Genomic DNA, 21,752 nt, shown 5'->3' on the forward strand with positions numbered 1-21,752 from the left:
CTTTCCATTGGACAGACATCTTCACTTGTATTTACTTCAAGGGACACAGCCTCCAAATTGATCACAGTGTCTTCAGTAGTTCCTTGATCTGTGACTTCTTCCACAAACAGTCTTCTTCTTTTCATTGTTATGCCTCGCGGGAGACGTCTATTAGTTAGTGTTGACACAGGCCCTCCCAGGGCACGTAGTCTAACGGACCTCCCTGTGTTCAACAAGACAAGGCGGGATGGATTTGGCTGCCGAACTTGTTAATAACCAGTGGTTCGGGAAGCAAATTTTCTAGAAGTAATTTGAAGGCGAAGGTTCCGTATAGACAACCATACTTGATCACCAGGAGAAAGTATAGGTGTAGGTCTGCTCTTTTTATCATAATTTTTTTACTAGAGGCGGAAGATAGGAACAGTCTGCGTTTCATTTGATCCCATCTAGAGGAGAAATCTTGTAAAAGAGAATCTACCGCAGGAACCCCAGATTCAGGTAAGTCATTATATGGGGGGATCTTAGGGCTGAATCCATGAAGGGCAAAGAAAGGAGAGACTGAAGTGGAGTCATGAATGTGATTATTATGGGCGAATTCTGCCCAGGGTAAAAGATCTGCCAAATTATCATGTTAAGCTGAAATATAAAATCTGAGCAATTTCTCAAGCTCTTGATTGGTTCTTTTGGTCAACCGATTTGACTGAGGATGATAAGCAAACTAAAAATTTAACTCTATCCCACAGCCACGAGAGAATGCCCTGCAAAATTTTGCCACAAATTGAGTTCCTCGGTCGGATACAATCACATCAGGACAGCCGTGAATGCAAAAAACTTTCTTTATGAAATATTGTGCGAGGACAGGAGCAGATGGTAGTCCCATCAGAGGCACAAAATGAGCAGCCCAGGAGAAGCGGTCCGTGATGACCCATACCACAGAGAATCCTTTGGCAGATGGTAAATCTGTAATAAAGTCCATGGAGAGATGACTCCAAGGGCGATCCGGAATAGGGAGTGGATGCAATAACCCATAAGGAGGTTGCCGAGGAACTTTATTTTGAGCACAAATAGAGCATGCAGCTGTAAAATATTGTACATCAGAGTGTAAGGACGGCCACCAATAAATCCATAAGATTAAGTTCTCGGTTTTCTTGACACCCAAATGGCCGGTAAAACGAGAGACGGAAGCCCACTTGAGAAGCTTGAGAAGCAAATGGGAAGGGGCAAAAGTTTTCCCACGTGGAATAGCTAAATGAATTGGAGTAGTGGCCACAATACATTCTGGGTCCAGAATTGGTCTGGAAGAATCTTCCTATGCATCTGTAAAGTCAAAGGAGCTTGAGAGGGTGTCTGCTTTCTTATTTCTGGAACCAGGTCTGAATGTGATAATCATATTGAAACAGGAAAAAAATAATGACCGTCTGGCCTGTTGAGGATTTAAACAGGCTATGGACTGAAGGTATAGAAGATTTTTGTGATCTCTATAAATCGTTATTGGATATATATGGCCCCTTTCAAGTGATGTCTGCTTTCCTCCAGGGCTAATTTGATGGCAAGGAGTTCCCGATATCCAATACCATAATTCCTTTCCGTAGAGGATAATCTTCGAGAGAGGAAGCCACAAGGAGTAAGTTTCCCAGAGGAGTTCTTTTGAGATCAAATGGCTCCAACTCCAATAGAGGATGCATCTACTTCAAGAAAAAAAGGAAAGGTGGAGTCAGGCTGATGCATAATAGGAGCGGAGGTAAAAGCTCTCTTAAGAGAAATGAAGACTTTCACAGCCTCCGATGGCCAAAGTTTGGAATTGGCAGACTTCTCAGTTAACGCAGTGATGGGTGCCAATAAGGAAGAGAATCCCTTGATGAACTGTCTGTAGTAGTTGGCGAACCCCACAAATTGCTGGACCACCTTAAGTCCTACTGGCTGGGGCAACTCCAAGACCGCCTTCAGTTTCTCAGAGTCCATTTGGAGACCATATCCTAGGAAGGAAAGATGATTTTTTCAAAACCACATTTCTCCAGTTTGCAGAATAATTGATGAAGACGTAGCCGGTCAAGTACTAGGGAAACATGCTTCAGATGAAAAATAATATCAGGTGAGAATATGAGGCTATCATCCAGGTATATTACCAGAAATTGGTAAAGAAAAATCTCTTAAATCGTCTCTCCCTCTCCTCCTGAGAGAGACGGGATCTATCCACTTGCATGGGTTCTTTGATGGGTACCAATGGATTCTGAAAACGAGGAGTCAGACGAAACCCCAAACGGTGGGACATGTCTTTCTCCTGAGAACGCTCATGAAAACGTATATCAATCTGGTTACATAGCGAAATCAATGCATCCATTGAGGAGGGAAGTTCACGACCTGCCAGTTCATCCTTGATCCACTAGGATAGTCTTTGCCAGAAAGTGCCCACAAGGGCCTCGTTGTTCCAACGAAGTTTCGCTGGCAGAGTACGGAACTGTAGAGCGTATTGACCTAGTGGGAGAGTACCCTGGTGAAGGCATAGAATCCCAGAAGCCGCGCTGGATACTCGTCCGGGCTCATCGAAGATACGTCTGAAGGTTTCAAGAAAGGTGGCACAATTATATAAACTGGGGTCATTATGCTCCCATAGGGCAGATGCCCAAGCTAGGGCTTCACCTGATAATAAGGAAATAATGTAAGCTACTTTAGCTTTTTCAGTAGGGAAATTCCCAGGCTGTAGTTCAAAGTGGATGGCACATTGATTTAAGAAACCGCGGCAAGCTTTGGGATCCCCATTAAACTTGGGAGGGTTAGGAATCTGAAGTTGAGAAGCCATAGGTGCAACAGCCACAAAACTACTCTGGGAAGAGGAGGGTTGCAGGGGAGAGAGCGGAGGATGTGGTGTGGGTGCCTGAGCTGAGAGTGTATTCTGAAGAGTATCCAGACGAGCAGACATACACTGAAGGAACTGTAGCAACTGGGTCTGATTTTTCTCTTGTTCCTCCACCCGTGCGACTAGATGCTCTAGAAGCTCTCTCAGTATTGACACAGATAGATTCTGTTAGTCTCAAGTCTATGTTACAAAATGAATAGTGTCATGATAAAAAAAAAAAAAAAATTACCTGTTGAAGTTCCATCTGGCTTCATCTTCATGCTTGTAACAGATTACTACTACTAATCTTGATTAGCGCTGGCTTTCCTGAGGTGCGGAGTCTAATGATCTCCCCGGTGTTCACCAAGAACCGCCACAAGGCGGGGTGGGCTTCGCTGCCAGGAGTCGCAGGTCGCTGTCCTCAGGTTCGCCCCAAGATGCAGTGCAGCAGAGTAGGAGCGGAAGATGCGGAGTCAATCAGGCTGGTTCGGTACACAGGAATGGAAGCAGGCAGAATCAGGAGGCAAGCTCGGAGTCAATCAGGCCAGGGTCATTACACGGGCCACAAGAATAGAGGGGTAGTCAGCAAGCCGGGTCGGTACACAGGGGTTGGAGAGCCAGAATAGTGGAACAGGCAGGGGTCAGAACACAGACAAACAACAGGAGACTGGAAGACACAGCAATCCACGAAGAACAGGAGCCAGGAACAGGTAAGCGTTGCTCTGACACAGTGATTTTTAGATACTGATGGGGATTCAAAATCCCCGCCTCTAGGCTTGCTGTCACGTGACCGCCGAACACGGAAGTGCGGCTTTCAGACGGCAGTGATAAGGTAAGTCCATAACAATGTTCCTGGTGCTAATAGTGATGCTTGCCTTCTTTCTTCTGTTTGTGGAAACCGATGCAAAATAATTTAAACATTTCAGAAAAAAGTAATTAGTACTGTTTAAAGCATATCATACATGTGCTGTTGCTAGAAATATGCCAACATTTGCACAAATTAAAAATAAATATGTTTGGTTTGACCCAATGTTATAGTACATTTGCACAGCTATGTGAATGGATTGCTTCTGCTAATGTTTCAGGGACATTATGTTTTGCACTTTAAAAATTATTATTACAAAGCTTACCATGAGACTTGGAGACATCCTTCACGGTTTTCACTGGATAAATATCTTCAGCCGATGTCTTCAGGTCATCATGCAACTTCTCATGCCATTGTTTCCAGTGGGCCTTGGACCTCTTCCTACCAATGGACACTCTGCCTGCCTTCGCCATCAATGCCTTGGTGCTCTTGCAGCAGTCAGGGAACCACTTTTTACAGGTTTCTTGACTTTGAGGAGTGCCATTAACTGCTAAAACAGATTTGGAGATGGAATTCCAGATCTTCATCCTCACCTGGTAGCTGGTTTTCAAACCCTCCTTGCCAAGAATCTTGTCTTTGACTCGCAATACCTGAAATATCATATAATAACATGACAAAAAAATGAAAGTAGTACAATAAAGTTTAAAAGTAGATTTTACATTATTTGTGCCTGGTTTATGTAACCAAAGATTTGTTTGTTTTGTTTTACATAAAGTATGGGTTTAACAAAGAATAAAGAAATGTTTAACATCGAGTAGATTGACATGGGGTCAGGAGCCACTACATTGTTTGACACATTGCAAATAAAAAATAGGGCTGTTGTTAAACTCAGTTTAAAGTGATGATAGAGAGACAGCACATTTTGAATTTCTAATTAACGCAAGATGTGTGTCTACAGTAAGTATGTGTATTTCAAAATATATGTGGGTCACATATTTGCATAATATAATTGACAACAAACTATAGATCTTGTCTGCAATACAGCTATTGTTTATCTATATTTACCTAAGAAAAGAAAAAAAAATGGGTAGAGGTGGACATTTTTAATCTGATTTTATATCTATAATGTGTAAAGACAACAGATTGTATGACTTTAGTTAAAAATATAAGACAGGTGCTGTTAAAAAATTTTGATTTACAGGGAAGGTATACATATTACACACTGCAAACAGTAACTATGCAGTAAGTTAAATTTTAATATACATTTCACCTGTCCATGAAAGTATAGGTATAGTTTATGCCATCATAATTATCAAAAATAACCATTAAATGTGATATGGACATATTTACCCATGGGTGAGTCAATACAGAAATTTTTTATTAATCTTGGAAACTAAAACTTGGTTTTCAGCCTCGGCAAATGGTGGATCGTGATTTTAGGTGCTTGATACCATGTCTGGATCTTCATCATCAGTTGAATCCCGGTGGCCTTTCTTCCTCGGGAAGCAGATTGAAATTGTTCTGTCCCAATAATGATCTGGATCACTTCTTCTTTCACTTCTTCTTTGCTCAAATGCTGATCAGGTCGCTCTTCCTCGTTTAAGTCCTGTGGGGAAACAAACCTCCAACGCTCCTGTCAAAGATAGGCCCCTCTGGCTACTCCCTGATTTAATATCTTATCATATATTCACACAGTCAGACAATATATCACCTCTATTTTGTCAGGGAAACCTATCCTAACTACCTTTACCAGTCACAAAACACACTTCGTGCACTCGTGACTTGGAAATGTTTACAGTATGGGGTTACGCACGATCCCAGCTCTCAGTCTTATTCTCACCTATCTCACAGGTTACAGATTTTCGGAATCGCCCCCAAACAGCGCACACACAACCACACCCACTTTGGTCTTTCCACCACCTATTGAATAAGGGCAATAGGACACCAATATCCTGTCCCACACTGGAATGCATTGAGCACTCCTTGTTACACACAGTTAACAAGGCACACACCAGCAATTAAAGGCTTAACCCATAACCCATCAAGGTTCTATGAAACCAATGTACATGCAGGCACACAATAGGCTTGGTATACTAATGTATTCACAATTCACAGCTCACCAATGAAAGGTTATAGCATGGCCAAGCAATCTTATCACCTCTACACAGGCAATAAATTTATTTAGAGCAATAAGGACATGAACTATTAAATTTTTAGATTTAATATACAAAACTTACAATGCTCACAGGTTATTAAAAACAACTAAGGTGACATAACAAGCAAAACAGTTTAAAATAAAGGGATTAAAATCAGAGTATAATTTACACATAATTGGTATATTCTGGCCAAGGGAAATTGGTGTGATGATGGACAGCTTATCAATAATGATTGATTTCCCAAAAGACTGACAATTTGCCCCTTCACCACACAGGTTTTTAAGCAAAATGAAATGGGAAGGCCTTCACAGGGGCAGTGTTGATGCTAATGGGGGGGCAGGAATGCCCCCTGGGTGTCACTATAGTTTGTTCATAAATATTCCAAAAGTTTGACCTTTGATAACTCTTCACATAAATATCCCATAGGCAGAACTCCCCCTTCAATAAACCGGTCATAATCTTCCCCACATTTAAATACCAAACATGATGGAATTATAACAATCTGACATACCTTTCCCAAAGACATGTGACTACATCTGTTCCCTGATACCGCTAGTACCTGTAATTCATAACCCTGGTGTGATTTCTGCTCCTCAGTATGGAGTAACACACTGATTTCACAAAATATGAAATATGAAGACATTTTGTTTGAAGTTCATATTTCTATATACCTGTATAGGCAGCCTTCAAATGCTGCCTTTGTTTGCAAGGATGTAAAGCTGTGAACGACTCCAAAAACTCTACTCAGGTGTCCAAAAAAACTAACTTGTGTCAGAACATAGCTAACCACAGGGACCTTCGAAGCTGCCACAGGTGGCACTGCTATCTTCTAACACAGGGATGTGCAGAGCCACCAAATAAACATACAACAGTCCTTTTGACTTCGCATTTTACACCATAGTAGCTCAATTTATCAATGGATTCAGTTGATATATCAAATAAACACTGCAGTTATGACTTAGGCTTTATTCCCCACAATTATGTGATGGGTTAACTCTTATAACTGTAAGTTCTCTATGTTCACGACAGCTCCCTAGACATACTGGAGGATATAATATTAAGTTAAAAAAATAATAATTTTGCTTTAAAAAAAACAGTCATATCTTTACGGAATCCAGGCGCGAATACAGGACAAATTCAGGCGAACAATCAGCTGCAGGGAAACACGATTTCTGGAACCAGGAAGTGGGTCAGCAAAGCCAGATCACTTTTATGACTGTCATCATTACAGAGATGTAGGTGTTTTCAGAATGTCATCTTTACAGAGCTGTAGTGGTTTTCAGTTGTACACATTATAGTGGTCGCAATATCACGTGTCAGATTTTTATATTTATCGGTATTTTATATATGTCGGGTGTAATTGCTGTCGATGATTGCATGTTGTCAGCATTATAGTTGTGGACATTATGCTCGTGTCTATTTTTTGGTTATTGGTATTTATGTGACGGAATTTAATGTGTCAGTTTTGTAAGCGCTGGGACTATGACTACCACCGTGTTGACACTTAGCTCCTCTGGTGGCACAGTGGTAGCTAGAAAAGGCATTATTTACGATGAAATAGGAGAATGAGTGCATAACAAACAGTCAGAAAATTTTCCTGTCTCTGCAAGTATATAAGCATTTGAACAAGTCTATCGTCCCATTCTAGACACAGACATAAAGGTTAACATTAGCAACAGGAAATACATCATTACTCCCCTTATTAATTTTCTTGCAGTGAGGTGCGTGAATCCGGGTACCTCGACAGAAGTTGGCCTGGTCAAGAGAATTTGATATGACCCCTCAGATTGTGGATCCATTCCCTTTCTCACATGTTTCCCCATATAAACCCAATCACCTGGTTGGAGGTTATCTGTCTCAGCAGATAGGTTGGAAATAGAAGCATATACCCTTTAGTATATTTGAGTTGGTTCCTGTTGCAATCGTATCACATATTGGGCTAGATTTACTATCAGGCGTGATGCATGGCGGCTTGAAGCCGCCATGCATCGGGGCGGTTTTCCGGCGGGTTTGCATTGCAAACAGCCGGATTTACTAATGGGCGCATATCAGCTTCAATTTGAAGCCGCCGGCGATGTCACGGCGGGATGTAATGCTCAAAGCCGCCGGCGGCTTTGAATAGAACATGGCGCTTTTGCTTTAAATGACGGCGCTTTTGTGTAAAGGCGGTTTTTTTGAAAATTACACCTGTCTCCTGGCCTGTTGCTATTGGCTATTTTCAAAGTCAGGAGATTTGACATCACAAGCCCTATATAAACCACTGGCCTGACACTTTTTCTTTGATAGGGGTTTGAGGAGTTTTGTGAGAGGAGTTTGGAGGATAGTGGTTTGCTGTGAGTTGGTAAGAGTTGGAGTTTGGTGGATTGGTGGAGCGATATTTGATTGAAGTGTGAGTAGTCCTGTGGTATTTTTCTGTTTTGTACATTTATTTTCTCTTTTATTTTCTGTATTGTTTTTTTGGTATTTGACTTGTTCTTTGTCTGTGTTACTTGTGTGTAACTGTGTTGAGAGTGTGTCTGTACTTAGTGTAGTTTGTCTTTTGTGTTTGTAAGTCTTTCTGTGTTTTGTGTGTTTGACATTTATTTGTCATTATGTCCAGAGATAGGAGGGGAGAACAGGCTGAGGAGAGGGAGATGGAGGTTGAGGGGTCAGAGGAGGGAGAGGGAGAGGTTGAGGAGACAGGTCAGGGCAGGAAGACCAAGACAGGGAGGAATGTGCGCTTCTCACATGATGAGAATTGTGTGTTGGTGCACAATATCGTTCCCTGTTATGAGATCATACTAGGCAACCTGGCAGCCCGGACTCCTCTAAGGCGGCGTCACCAATTGTGGGGGTGTGTCTGTGATGCCGTGAACGCAGTGGGCCCACTAAAGAGGACAGTGGCGCACTGCCGCAAGCGGTTTTCAGATATAAAAAGGAGGCTGAAAGAGAAGATGGCCCAGGAAAAGAGGGCAACCAGGCGCACGGGTGGTGGCCCCCCTCTTCGTATTGAGTACACAACGTACGAGGAGGAGCTGCGACAGATAATGCAGGCAGAGATTGTCGAGGGGATAAACGTCCAAGACACGGATTCGCCCTCTTTTGGACAAGTAGTTGGTGAGTTTTTTGCATATTTTACTCTAACAGTATTTAAAAAAAAAATATTTTTAAAAATGCTTTTTTATTTTTAAAACTGCTTTTCTCTTTGCAAAACTGCTTTTCTCTTTGCAAAGGTTTTTTTTTTTTCAAAGTGTATTTTTGTCTCTAATAGTATGTAAAGGTTTTTTTTTCTCATAGAAAAAAAAATACAAAAATTGCAAACACATTTGTGCAATAAACAGTATATTTGGAAATTGTTTTTTTCTGGAAATACATTGTATGCTTTTTCTAATACATCCAAAATCGCCAGGACCGCAGTTCAGTCCCAGTGCCAGACCTACACCTCCACCTTCAGCGAGAGATTCGGGCACAGACGAGCAAGCAGGTGCGTGATTTCTGTTTAGGAGAGAAATAATGGAGTTACTTGATTTTCTGTGCAAATGTTGCTGTGAATGTTTTTTTTTTCTTCTTTTTATTGTTTGCAATGAGAAGTTAGGGCTACATTTTACTAAACTGATATGTTGCCTATAGAACCCCATCAGAATATACCTTTACTTTATTTATTGCATTCAACAAAATGACAGCTAAAATCTGATTGGTTGCTATAGGCAACATCTCCACTTTTTATAGCATGCAGTTTAGTCAAAATAACCCAGCATGTACTACACAGACCAAATGATAATGGGTATTAAAAGGATAATAAGTGCATCCGTAAGCAGGTAGCATAGGACTAGAAATCAGGAATGCAAACATTGTGAAAGAATCTGTAGTTGCTAAAGAATATTCTTTCCTATCCAGTGTTCAGAATGCAATATACAAACATATTACATACTATATACTTACCGTCATTTTTCATACACAGGGCCCTCTTCATACCAGCCACCTCAGGCGGAGTCCCTGGAAATGTCCCCTGAGCCAGAGGATCAAACGACCATCACCCTGGTAACAGTGGATGCCCCTGTGTCTGGCCTCCAGGAAGTTTCACCTGGCCCTGCTGAACCATCACACCACCAACCTGCACCTGAAACTATGGACCCAGCCAGAGAAATGGCGCTGTCTATTGGCGCATTCCAGCAGCAACAGACATTGTTCATGGACAGGCAAACTCGCCACATGTCACAAATTGCGGCCCAGTTGAGGCGAATACACCGCTCCACTAGCCAAATCCCTGCTGCAATAAACCGGCTGGCAAGCGCTTTGGAGCAAACGAATGTGCAGCTGGCCCAAATGTCTGGGTCTGTGGACGCCATGCATTCCTCCGTTCGCGAGGGGAATGCCAATGTTATCCGGCTGGCAGGCCAACTCCAGCAGGAACTCATTGCCCGCTTGCCGGCACCTTTTTCATCGGCCTCCACCAGTACTGCTAGTATGCCGACCAGATCAACATATAGCACTCCTCCAAGGAGAGGTGCTCGCACCAGGGGTGGGCGAGGGAGGGTAGAGAGTGGGGCTAAGCACAGTGATATCCAGCGAAAAGACGGCGCTAGGGCAAAAAATTTATTATTGGGGAATGTTTTGTGTAAGCGTTATACTTTTTCTTTTATTATGTTGTAATGCAATAAATGCAGTTATATTTCATTCATATCATTCTTTCTTTTCTTCCCATTAAACAAGAGTATACTGTTTTCTTTAAAACGATGCACTAATTTCACGTACACATTGACCTCTAACTGTCACTTACCAGGGATTTTAACAATTACAACATTCACAGTACACACTATCCTCTGTTTAAAGGGTCCAATTTTATTAAAATATTCCATAAATAAAACCATTGCACTGACATAAAATCAAAAACCAATATATGTTTTTTATTGTATGCACTTACATTTAAAGTAGTTTGTAATGAGACGATCTCAAATCTGCCTCCCCCCTGTGTGCTCTGCACATCACCAAATGGGACACGGGCCCCTACTTGTTCACTGTGTACTGCAATAATTGGTGGGGTAAGTTGATGTAAAGCTAGATTATGTATCAGACAGCAAGTCAGGATAATATCAGACACCTTAACAGGTGCTTACATAAGCACCCCACCAAATATATCTAGGAACCTGGTTTACATGAGTACAAACATTGGTACTACGTCCACATCAGGCATAGATTCCAGTTTCATACGCACTTTAAATGCACGTGGAGTGGCCGGTAAACCTTTACATCAGTAAATAGGATTCAATAATACAGGATGGGAAAAAAAACAAAAAACCTCACATTACATGCCAGTTTGCCCATTTCCCATATACAATCCTAAAGAAGGAAACTTTGCACAAAATGGCTCTTTCTCTTATGTTAGAAATGGCTAAATAGTTCAAACAGCACACTGAACAATCTCGCTGCTCACAAGCAGCGCTTTCATTTTTGTCTATTGAATGGCGGTTTTCCGGCGGCTTTATAAACCCAATAATAGTAAATCCGGCTGTTTGTATGTAGAACATTGTTGAAACCGTCATGGCGCTTTATACAGAGGCGGGTTTGGAAACATCATTTTTGGCCGTTTGGACGGCGGGTTTAGCCTTAGTAAATCCGGCGATGGCTAAACCGCCGCCAAACCCGCCGAAAGTCGGCGGGTTTACAAACACGCCTGATAGTAAATCTAGCCCATTGAGTCAAATCTGCAAGTTCATACTGCAATTGCTGAGGAAAGTAATATCCTGTCCTAACAGGGGTTCCAAAAAGGATCGCATATGAAGTTGAACCATGCTTTTTACTAGGACTATTTCTTATTGCAAAGAGAGCCATTAGAAGGCATTCAAACCAGGTTTTCTGAGTTTCAGCAATGAACTTTTCCAATTTTAGCTTGATAGTACCATTTAGTCTTTCTACCTTACTTTGTGGGTGAATGACAATTTTTCCTTTTTTCCTCCTGAATTACAGCTTGTTGGAGAATTATTCATGCCTTTTACTGGTGCCTAGAAAAAGGGGACTGTTTTCATTGCATGTGTCATATTTTCATTTTTAGTGTTATTACATTGGTAGATCTGCACCTATAATTGTGCAGTCTTTTATAAAGTACACCTGGTTTGTACAAAAGGCATCACATAGACCAATATTCACCCTCTACCTCTTTTAAGGATGTATAAAAATGAAGTCTCTTTTTGTGGTGAGGGCAGTGATTGAAGTGGAAAGTGTGGAAAATGTAAGCCGTATGTAAATGAAAGGAATTTGATAGTTTCACAGTGGAGGTTGCAGGAGAAGTGGCAGTATGGCATACCACCGTATACACCCCTAATTTAACCATTGGGTGGGGGTGAAATGGTTCTGTTGCCACCTGTCAAACATTCAGTACCCCATAAATGTGCCATCTCTAATACTTCAAAAACATTTAAATTTATAGTCAGACAAAGTAATATCTCATTGCATGTAGAAAAAAAAATAGGCACAGTCCTGCACTTCACATACAGTCAGCAAGAAACACCCTAATGCGCGTAGCTCCTCCCATAAGGAAAATAGCTTTTCAATTCCATAGACTATAATATCAACAAGGCACTCAACAGCAAAAAAACAGATGTATTAAATAAAAAAAAAATATTTGTAATGTGAACCAGTGCTTTTGCAGCTCTGTAAATATTGCTTACTGACTGAATTATCATGCGTTAACAATCTCTTGAATTCAATAGGGGGAAAACGCTAAACACTCGCTAGTCCTTGGACAAGAGACCAGTATCTGAATGTTTTTGGTTTCTTCAGCTGTCTATTTTCATTGTTTCTATAGTATGAACCTGATGCATTCCCTGCATTACTTTATTTGTATGCTGTTGTTATCCTATTTTATGTAAACAACAAATAGAAAAAGAGAAATTAGATCTTTGTAGTGATTGTATTCAGATTGTATAACTTAAGTATTTGTGTTGTAGGTCACAGCTGTTAATATTGTTTTTTCTTCTTACAAGATGGTGAATGAGATGTGCACAAATATACAAGAACGCATTGAGCTTCTAAGCACCTGCACAGGAAAAGAAATAGAAACTGATATTCTGTTTGCAGAAGAAGCTGTGAGAGATGCAAATTTCACAATAAGCGTAAGTCAGAGTAACATCATACATATAGTATAGTATTTTATCACTCCTACTACAGATTAGAGATTTAAGCAGTAGTTGCTCAATACAACGACAAATAAAACTTAGAATTTATACAGCTTCTATTTAGTGTAACTTGCTGCTTGCTAAAATGTGAGTTATCACAGGCTATAACAAATTAATTGCAAGTGCATTGGAGTCTTTGTGATGCAGATGCAAGTATTGCGATATTGGTGGGAGTTATGTATTGCATATTGGGTATATAGTCTCTATGCAAACGGCTGTGTATCCGGCCGACAGGGAGAGTTCATTCTTCGCCGGTCAACAGAAACTTCAAGGGACTACCTTCACTAAGGCAATAATCAACCAGAAGAAACCACAGTGAACATATGAGGGAACCTAACTTGGAAAGTTTAGGGTAAACAACATCTCTATCCTAAGGTGCCAAACCATTATCATCAAATAATACCAAAAGAGCATAAACATGTTGCAACCAGTTGCATTCATGTGTATTTGGTCGAATAGATCCATGCATAGAGACTATATACCCAATGTACAATGCATAACTCCCACCAATATCGCAATACTTATTTAACAACGACAAATTTTACAATATTGGCTTACTGTATAGTGACATTTATAATGATAATAAAGCACTCTTCTTTATCGTATCTATCGTGTATCTAAAAAAATCTGCTATAAGTGGATACACACTATATTAAACCAAAATGTATGGTGCTTTTGTTGACAGCAACACTTGAAGAATCACTGTGGGAACCTGACAGACTCAAAGATGTAGAAACAGAAAACCTGCTATATATTTAGAGATGTTAAAAATTACAACATTTCAGTTTTGGTTAGAAACTTCCATCATGGGATGCTCAGACAGAAAGGACCGAAATAGACAATGTAGGGATCTTGTCTGGCTTCAAGAATGTTCAAGATAACTCTTTCTGGAGCTCAAAATTATTTTTGAATGACAATTAATGAATCGATCCACTCAAGAGCACTGACCCACCATATATAGGAGAAAAAGCACACACATCTACAATAAAGTAGATCTCTCTTAGAACTTTGTTTGGAATCCTTTCTACAGCAGTTTAAACTTGTGTGCATACTAATTACATGTTACAATGTATTAAAAATGTATTTTATACATTGTTAGTTCTGTTCCCACAGAATAAATGACAAAAATTGCAGCAAAGTTGTCTTTGTACATTGTTAATGCTTACCTCATAGGTTACCATAGTTTGCTTTTGTGTCCATTTTTTTAAAAGAAAAAAAACACCATTGTGCATAGACCTCTAGCTTTAGGTCCAAGATCTACCAGAAATATAAATGCCAAACATCCTTATATAGATGATTATGGTAGTGTGTGGAGTTAATGTGGTTGAATCTGTATTATTCTCATCAGTTAGATGAGTGAACTGTGTGTTCCACAACATTTGTTTCATAATAGTAACAAGAAATATACACAGCAACGGTCATTTATGAACCAATGAAAGTATATGCAAAGCTGCTCCTTTGTGTCCTTCTTCCGCATTTCAATATACATACTTTATGCTCCTTTGACCTGTCCATGGAAAATCAATTTCTGGCTTGATCTGCAGGTCTACAGATGCACCAAAAAATGCACATGGTGAAATGACACTTTTTACGTTTTTCTGCTAAATTACTGCTCTAAGTTGATGCTTTAATTTAAATATAAGTGAGCAAATTCTACAAGGATATCAAACTATCTCTCACCGTGGTTGTAAACGTTTTACCTAAGACATTTGTACAATGTACATCATTTTTGCCTCATAACATGTGAAACCTCACTCCTGTCATGTTACATAACCTTTAAAACAATCTATTGTTATTATAGGTACTTCCAGTATTGTATGAAGCTTGGCTTTCACCCTATAAAAACAGTAAACTTCAGCACAAGCTAGATGGTATGATAGATGACATATCTAAAGCATGCAGCCAAGAGATACAGGTAAGAAGAGTATACATATGAGGTATGTCTATTAAATAGACTTTGATTCCACCTAGTAAACAAAGCAGTCAGAATCGATTATAACTGCATACGTAGTAACCTTGAACCTGTCTGAACCTGCATGACAAGCTGAAACACTCTATGACGTTCAGTTAATTGTGAGTCGCCATTTAGTTGTTTGTGTTTTTTGTAGAGTGCCAAAAAAATGCTAAGTTTAAAAGTTGAACAACATGTCAATTTGAAATTTTAAGCAAAATTGCACAAAACACCAACAGAATGTTTTCAAATGCTTACTACGGCCTATGGGAATGACTGTCTGTCTCGTGCGCGTGTGTTTGAGTGGCACAAAAGATTTAGTGAGCGACGTGAGAATGTCGAGGCTGATGAACTCCCTGGACAACCTTGCACTTCAAGAACCGAAGAAAATGTAGAAAAAATCAGTCAGATTGTTCGAAAAGATCGCCGACTCAGTGTTCGAATGATAGCTGAATCCGTGAACATTGACAAAGACACCGTATGGAAAATTTTATGTGAGGATCTTAACATGACAAAAGTTTGTGCAAAGATGGCTCTAAGGGTTCTCACACCAAAACAAAAAGAACGTTGCAAGGAATGTTGTGTTGACATTCAGCAGCCACTTGACACAGATCCAAACCTGTTTCATAAAGTAATCACTTGTGATGAGACCTGGATCTTCCAGTACGATCCTGAAACCAAAAGACAGTCAATGCACTGGATAACACCGTCGTCACCAAGAATGAATAAAGCTCATCAAAGCAAGTCAAAATTCAAAGCAATGCTCATTATTCTTTTCGATATCAAGGGTGTAATTTTGGAAGAATGGGTTCCAGAAGGCACAACAGTTAATCAGCATTATTATAAGGAAGTTTTGAAGAAGCTGAAAGAAAGAGTCAGAAAGAAATGACCTACTGTGTACCGACCCGGCTTGTCAGTTGGCCCTTCTCCTGCTGAATCCCTGGTTTATCTGCATCAACTGATCTACTGTGTACCGACCCGGCTTGTCAATTAACCCTTCTCCTGCCAAATCCCTGGCTTATCTGCACCAACTGATCTACTGTGTACCGACCCGGCTTGTCAGTTAACCCTTCTCCTGCTGAATCCCTGGCTTATCTGCACCAACTGATCTATTGTGTACCGACCCGGCTTGTCAGTTAACCCTTCTCCTGCTGAATCCCTGGCTTATCTGTATCAACTGATCTACTGTATACCGACCCGGCTTGTCAGTTAACCCTTCTCCTGCTGAATCCCTGGCTTATCTGCACCAACTGATCTACTGTGTACCGACCCGGCTTGGCAATTAACCCTTCTCCTGCTGAGTCCCTGGCTTATCTGTATCAACTGATCTACTGTGTACCGACCCGGCTTGTCAATTAACCCTTCTCCTGCTGAATCCCTGGCTTATCTGCACCAACTGATCTACTGTATACCGACCCGGCTTGTCAGTTAACCCTTCTCCTGCTGAATCCCTGGCTTATCTGCATCAACTGATCTACTGTGTACCGACCCGGCTTTTCAGTTAACCCTTCTCCTGCTGATTCCCTGGCTTATCTACATCAACTGATCTACTGTGTACCAACCCGGCTTGTCAATTAACCCTTCTCCTGCTGAGTCCCTGGCTTACCTGTATCAACTGATCTACTGTGTACCGACCCGGCTTGTCAATTAACCCTTCTCCTGCTGAATCCCTGGCTTATCTGCATCAACTGATCTATTGTGTACCGACCCGGCTTGTCAGTTAACCCTTCTCCTGCTGAATCCCTGGCTTATCTACATCAACTGATCTGCTGTGTGCCGACCCGGCTTGTCGATTGACCCTTCTCCTGCTGGGTCCCTGGCTTGTCTGCACCGGCTGGTCTACTGTGTGCCGACCCGGCTTGTCAATTAACCCTTCTCCTGCTGAATCCCTGGCTTATCTGCATCAACTGATCTACTGTGTACCGACCCGGCTTGTCAATTAACCCTTCTCCTGCTGAATCCCTGGCTTATCTGCACCAACTGATCTACTGTGTACCGACCCGGCTTGGCAATTAACCCTTCTCCTGCTGAATCCCTGGCTTATCTGCAGCAACTGATCTACTGTGTACCGACCCGGCTTGTCAGTTAACCCTTCTCCTGCTGAATCCCTGGCTTAACTGCATCAACTGCATATAAAACATTATTTTATATGCCATTATTTTGTTTTTCCTGATTGTACATTTACAAGTTTCTACTTTTTACCTGTTATTATTCTACTATTTATATGCCTTTATCTTGTTTTTCCTGATTTTATATTTACCAGCAACTAGTTTTACCTGTTATTATTCTTGCCTATTTCCATTGTCCTTATTACCTCTCCTTCTATTATTCTTTGCCTTCCACGCCCTATTTGGTTATTGTCCTCCATCTTGCTATTGTCTCCCTGCTTATTCTTACCTGTTATCCGCTGTCCTTATTATCTTACTGTTCTGCTATCATTCTTACCTGTCTTCATTGTCCTTATTATCTCACTGTACTGTTGTTCCATGCCCTCCACGCCCTAATTCGTTATTATCTTCCACCTTTTCATTGTCTTCCTGCCTTTGTTCTTACCTGTTTTTCACTGTCCCCACTATCTCACTGTTCTGTTACTCTCTCTCCCTACTATGCCTCCCCGCTCTCACTCCATACCCATACTCTCCCCCCGCCCTACCTCTCCCATTCCTCCCCGCCATCCCCCGCGCGCTGCTCATCTTGCTAACCTCATCCCCATTTCCCCCCTCTCCTCTCCCCCTTTCTTCTGTGCCCTCTGGAATGCCAGATCCGTCCGCAACAAGCTGACTGCTATCCACGACCTCTTTCTATCCAACTCCTTTAACCTTCTTGCCGTTACTGAAACCTGGCTCTCCGATTCTGATACTACTTCCCCCGCTGCCCTCTCCTATGGTGGCCTCTCCTTCACCCACTCCGCCAGGCCTGGTGCCCGCCCTGGCGGTGGAGTTGGCCTCCTCCTCTCCTCCACCTGTACTTTTCGTGTCATTCCCCCTGAACCCTCCCTCTCCTTCTCCTCTTTTGAAGCTCACTCCATCCGCCTCTTCTACCCCATCCATCTCCGCGTCACTGTCATCTACCGCCCCCCTGGCCCCACCTCCCTCTTCCTTGACAACTTTGCTAGCTGGCTTCCTCACTACCTCTCCTCCGATCTCCCCTCGATCATTCTCGGTGACTTTAATATCCCCATCGACAACCCCACCTACCCTGCTTCCAGCAAACTGCTCACCCTCTCTTCCTCCCTTGGTCTCACCCAATGGACCTCCTCCTCTACCCACTGCCTTGGTCACTCCCTTGATCTTGTCTTCTCCTACCTATGTAATCTCTCTGACTTCTCCATCTCTCCCTTTCCTCTATCCGACCACCATCTCCTCTCCTTCTCTCTCTCTTCTCCTGCTCCCCCCCCCTGCCCAAACCTACTCTGTCCATACGCAACCTCGATGCTCTTGACCCTGCCTCTCTGTCCTCCTCTCTCGATACCCTCCTTTCTCCCCTTTCCTCCCAGGCCTGCCCCAACCAGGCGGTCTCCCTCTACAATCACACCCTCACCTCCGCTCTGGACGCGGTCGCCCCTGCCCACTCCGTCCACCCCCGCTGCTCCAAACCCCAACCCTGGCACTCCAAATTTACCCGCTTCCTCCAAAAATGCTCCCGTTCCGCCGAACGTCACTGGAGAAAATCCCGCTCCCTGGCTGACTTCCTCCACTTTAAATTCATCCTTTCATCCTACAGCTCTGCCCTCTCACTCGCTAAACAATCTTTCTTTAAATCCCTCATCTCTTCCCAGTCCTCTAACCCCCGCCGCCTCTTTGCCACCTTCAGCACTCTCCTGGCCCCCTCCCCTCCCCCCACCCCCTCCTCCCTGACTGCCTCTGATTTCGCCTCCTTCTTCTCCTCTAAAATCGAGGCCATCCGACTTGAAATCTCCTCCTCCACTCTCTCTTCCACCCCTCCCACTCTTCTGTCCTCCCCCCCCAACCACCTTCCCCTCCACTCCTTCCGTCCCACCACCGGCGAGGAAGTCCACTCTCTCATTTTATCCTCCCCCCCCACTACCTGCCCCCTGGATCCCATCCCCTCCCACCTTCTTCGCTCCCTTTCCCCCACCACCTGCTCCCACCTCGCTCACCTCTTTAATCTCTCCCTCTCCACTGGCATCTTCCCCTCCTCCTTCAAACAGGCTCTCGTATCCCCCATTCTTAAGAAACCTAATCTCGACCCCACTTCTCTCTCGAACTATCGCCCCATATCTCTTCTCCCTTTTGCCTCCAAAATTCTTGAGAGGCTCGTCTGCAGCCGTCTCACCTCCTACCTTTCTGAATACTCCCTCCTTGATCCTCTCCAGTCTGGTTTCCGCCCCCTCCACTCCACTGAAACTGCCCTGGCTAAAGTCACCAATGACCTCCTCTCTGCAAAAGCCAGGGGCCACTTCTCCCTTCTCATCCTCCTTGACCTCTCTGCAGCCTTTGACACCGTTGACCACCCCCTCCTCCTTCACACCCTCCAGTCTTTCGGCCTCTCCGGCCCAGTCCTGTCCTGGTTCACCTCTTACCTTACTCACCGTTCCTTCTCTGTCACCACCTCTGGGTCTCTCTCCCCCCATCCACCCTTCCAGTTGGGGTCCCTCAGGGCTCTGTTCTGGGACCCTTACTCTTCTCTCTATACACCTCCTCCCTGGGTGAACTCATCAGCTCCTTCGGCTTCAGCTACCACCTTTACGCTGACGACACTCAACTATACCTCTCCTCTCCTGATCTCTCTCCCTCCCTCCTCTCTAGGGTGTCCGCCTGCCTCTCTGCCATCTCCTCCTGGATGTCCTCTCGATTCCTCAAACTTAACCTTGCCAAAACTGAGCTCATAGTTTTTCCTCCCTCTCATACCCCATCCCCTTCTGACCTCTCCATCACTGTCGACAATACCTCTATCTCGCCTGTCCCCCAACTTCGCTGCCTTGGTGTCATCCTCGACTCCTCTCTCTCCTTTGGCCCCCACATCCTCTCTCTTGCTAAATCCTGCTGCTTCCAGCTGCGCAACATCGCTCGCATCCGGCCCTTCCTCTCCCAAGATGCCACCAAATGCCTTATCCACTCTCTGATCATCTCCCGCCTGGACTACTGCAACCTCCTCCTCACTGGCCTCCCCCACTCTCATCTCGATCCCCTTCGATCCGTCCTTAACGCTGCAGCTAGGCTTATTTTCCTCTCTCGCCGCTCCTCTTTTGTCTCCCCCCTCTACCTAGCCCTTCACTGGCTCCCATTCCCCTTCAGAATCCTCTTTAAGCTCCTCACACTCACCTACAAGGCCCTCGCCAACTCCACTGCGCCTTACATTTCCACCCTCCTCTCTATTCATGCTCCATCCCGCCCTCTCCGTTCTGCCTCTGACCGTCGCCTCTCTTCCCCCCTTATAACCTCCTCCCACGTGCGTATCCAAGACTTCGCCCGCGCTGCCCCCCTCCACTGGAACAAGCTCCCTCCCTCCATCAGAACTTCCCCTAATCTGTCCAGCTTCAAACGGGCCCTAAAAACCCACCTTTTTCTTAAAGCCTTTCTGTCTCCCACTTAACTTCCTACCTTATCTTCTGCCTCTGTCCCCCTACTCTCCCTCTCTCCCCTGCGTCTCTCTGTCTGTCCACCCCTCCCCTTAGATTGTACGCTCCTCTGAGCAGGGCCATCTCTCCTCCTGTTTCCACCACTTCTAACTGCTCTCCAGCTACTTAGCCCTCCTCCTCAAAGGTCCTCCACCCCACGTCCACTTTCGTTCCCTCCTCCCCCCTGGGGGTCTCCCTGTCTTCCGCGCCCCCCTTCTTGGGCCCCGTCATTTTCGGATCCTCCCTCCCCTTTCCCCGCCCTCTCTAGCTGTGCATTGAGCGTACTGAGTTGCTGTGTTTACTGTACTGTGCTGTCTCCCATTGTATTGTGATTTTGTTTGTCTCTGTACGGCGCTGCGGATGCCTTGTAGCGCCTTATAAATAAATATTAATAATAATAATAATAATAAAAAATGGCCGCAATTGTGGAAAAATGGTTTCTTTCTTCACCAGGACAATGTGCCTGCTCACACAGCACTTTCTGTGAAGCAGTTTTTGACCGGCAAACACATTACTACACTTGAACATCCTCCATATTCGCTCGATTTAGCACATTGCGATTTTTATATTTTCCCAAAAGTTAAATCAGTGCTTAAAGGGACACATTTTGAGTCAGTTGATGCTGTAAAAAAGAAAACAGCAGATATGTTGAAACAAGTGACAAAAATTGATTTGCTCCATACATTCGATCAGTGGAAAACAAGACTACAGCGATGTATTAGTGCAAATGGGGATTATATTGAAGGGGACAAACATTAAATTTGTAATACCAATAAATAATGGTGAGTTATTTAATCAGTCTCATTATTTAATAGAAATAACTTGTAGACTAAAAACTGATTGGTTGTTGGCTTACATTAAACACCAAGTTATTAAAGACCTAGAAACTGCTTCAACGAAAACACAAATTTCAAACCTGTTGTATATGAATAGTCCACAACAATCACCCTTTTCTTATAATAATCTTCTCTTAGACTTTCTTGACAGTTTCTTATTTGAATAAAAGGGGAAGCATCAGCAAGTTGTGTTGTATCAAAGTTCCCCCTTTAGTCACAGTGCAGAGACTAAAGAGTAGGGATAGGCATCAGAAGAAAGACTCACAATAGATCAAATGCATGTAAAATTAATTAATTGATTAACTAATTTGTAAAACATATTTACTTACAATTGTGCTTATATTTGTGCTAAAATGTTATTGGTAATTGAAATACAAACTTGTATTCAGTATACACCCTGCTACACATTTCAAAGTAAATACTTTTACGGGCTTATGCGTCTCTTGTCTGCTGA

General features: G+C 43.0%; 1 protein-coding gene across 1 annotated transcript in view; it reads left to right on the forward strand.

Moving 5' to 3' along the window:
* The window catches only part of CARMIL2 (capping protein regulator and myosin 1 linker 2), a 1,059,949-nt gene that overhangs the window by 535,239 nt on the left and 502,958 nt on the right, over positions 1 to 21,752 (forward strand). Inside the window, exons 25-26 of the mRNA XM_075188807.1 lie at positions 12,739 to 12,867; positions 14,732 to 14,845. Coding sequence (XP_075044908.1) covers positions 12,739 to 12,867; positions 14,732 to 14,845 — 243 coding nt within the window. The remainder of the gene's footprint in view (positions 1 to 12,738; positions 12,868 to 14,731; positions 14,846 to 21,752) is intronic.

This window comes from Mixophyes fleayi, chromosome 10 (genome assembly GCF_038048845.1).
Source record: "Mixophyes fleayi isolate aMixFle1 chromosome 10, aMixFle1.hap1, whole genome shotgun sequence".
NCBI lineage: Eukaryota > Metazoa > Chordata > Amphibia > Anura > Limnodynastidae > Mixophyes > Mixophyes fleayi.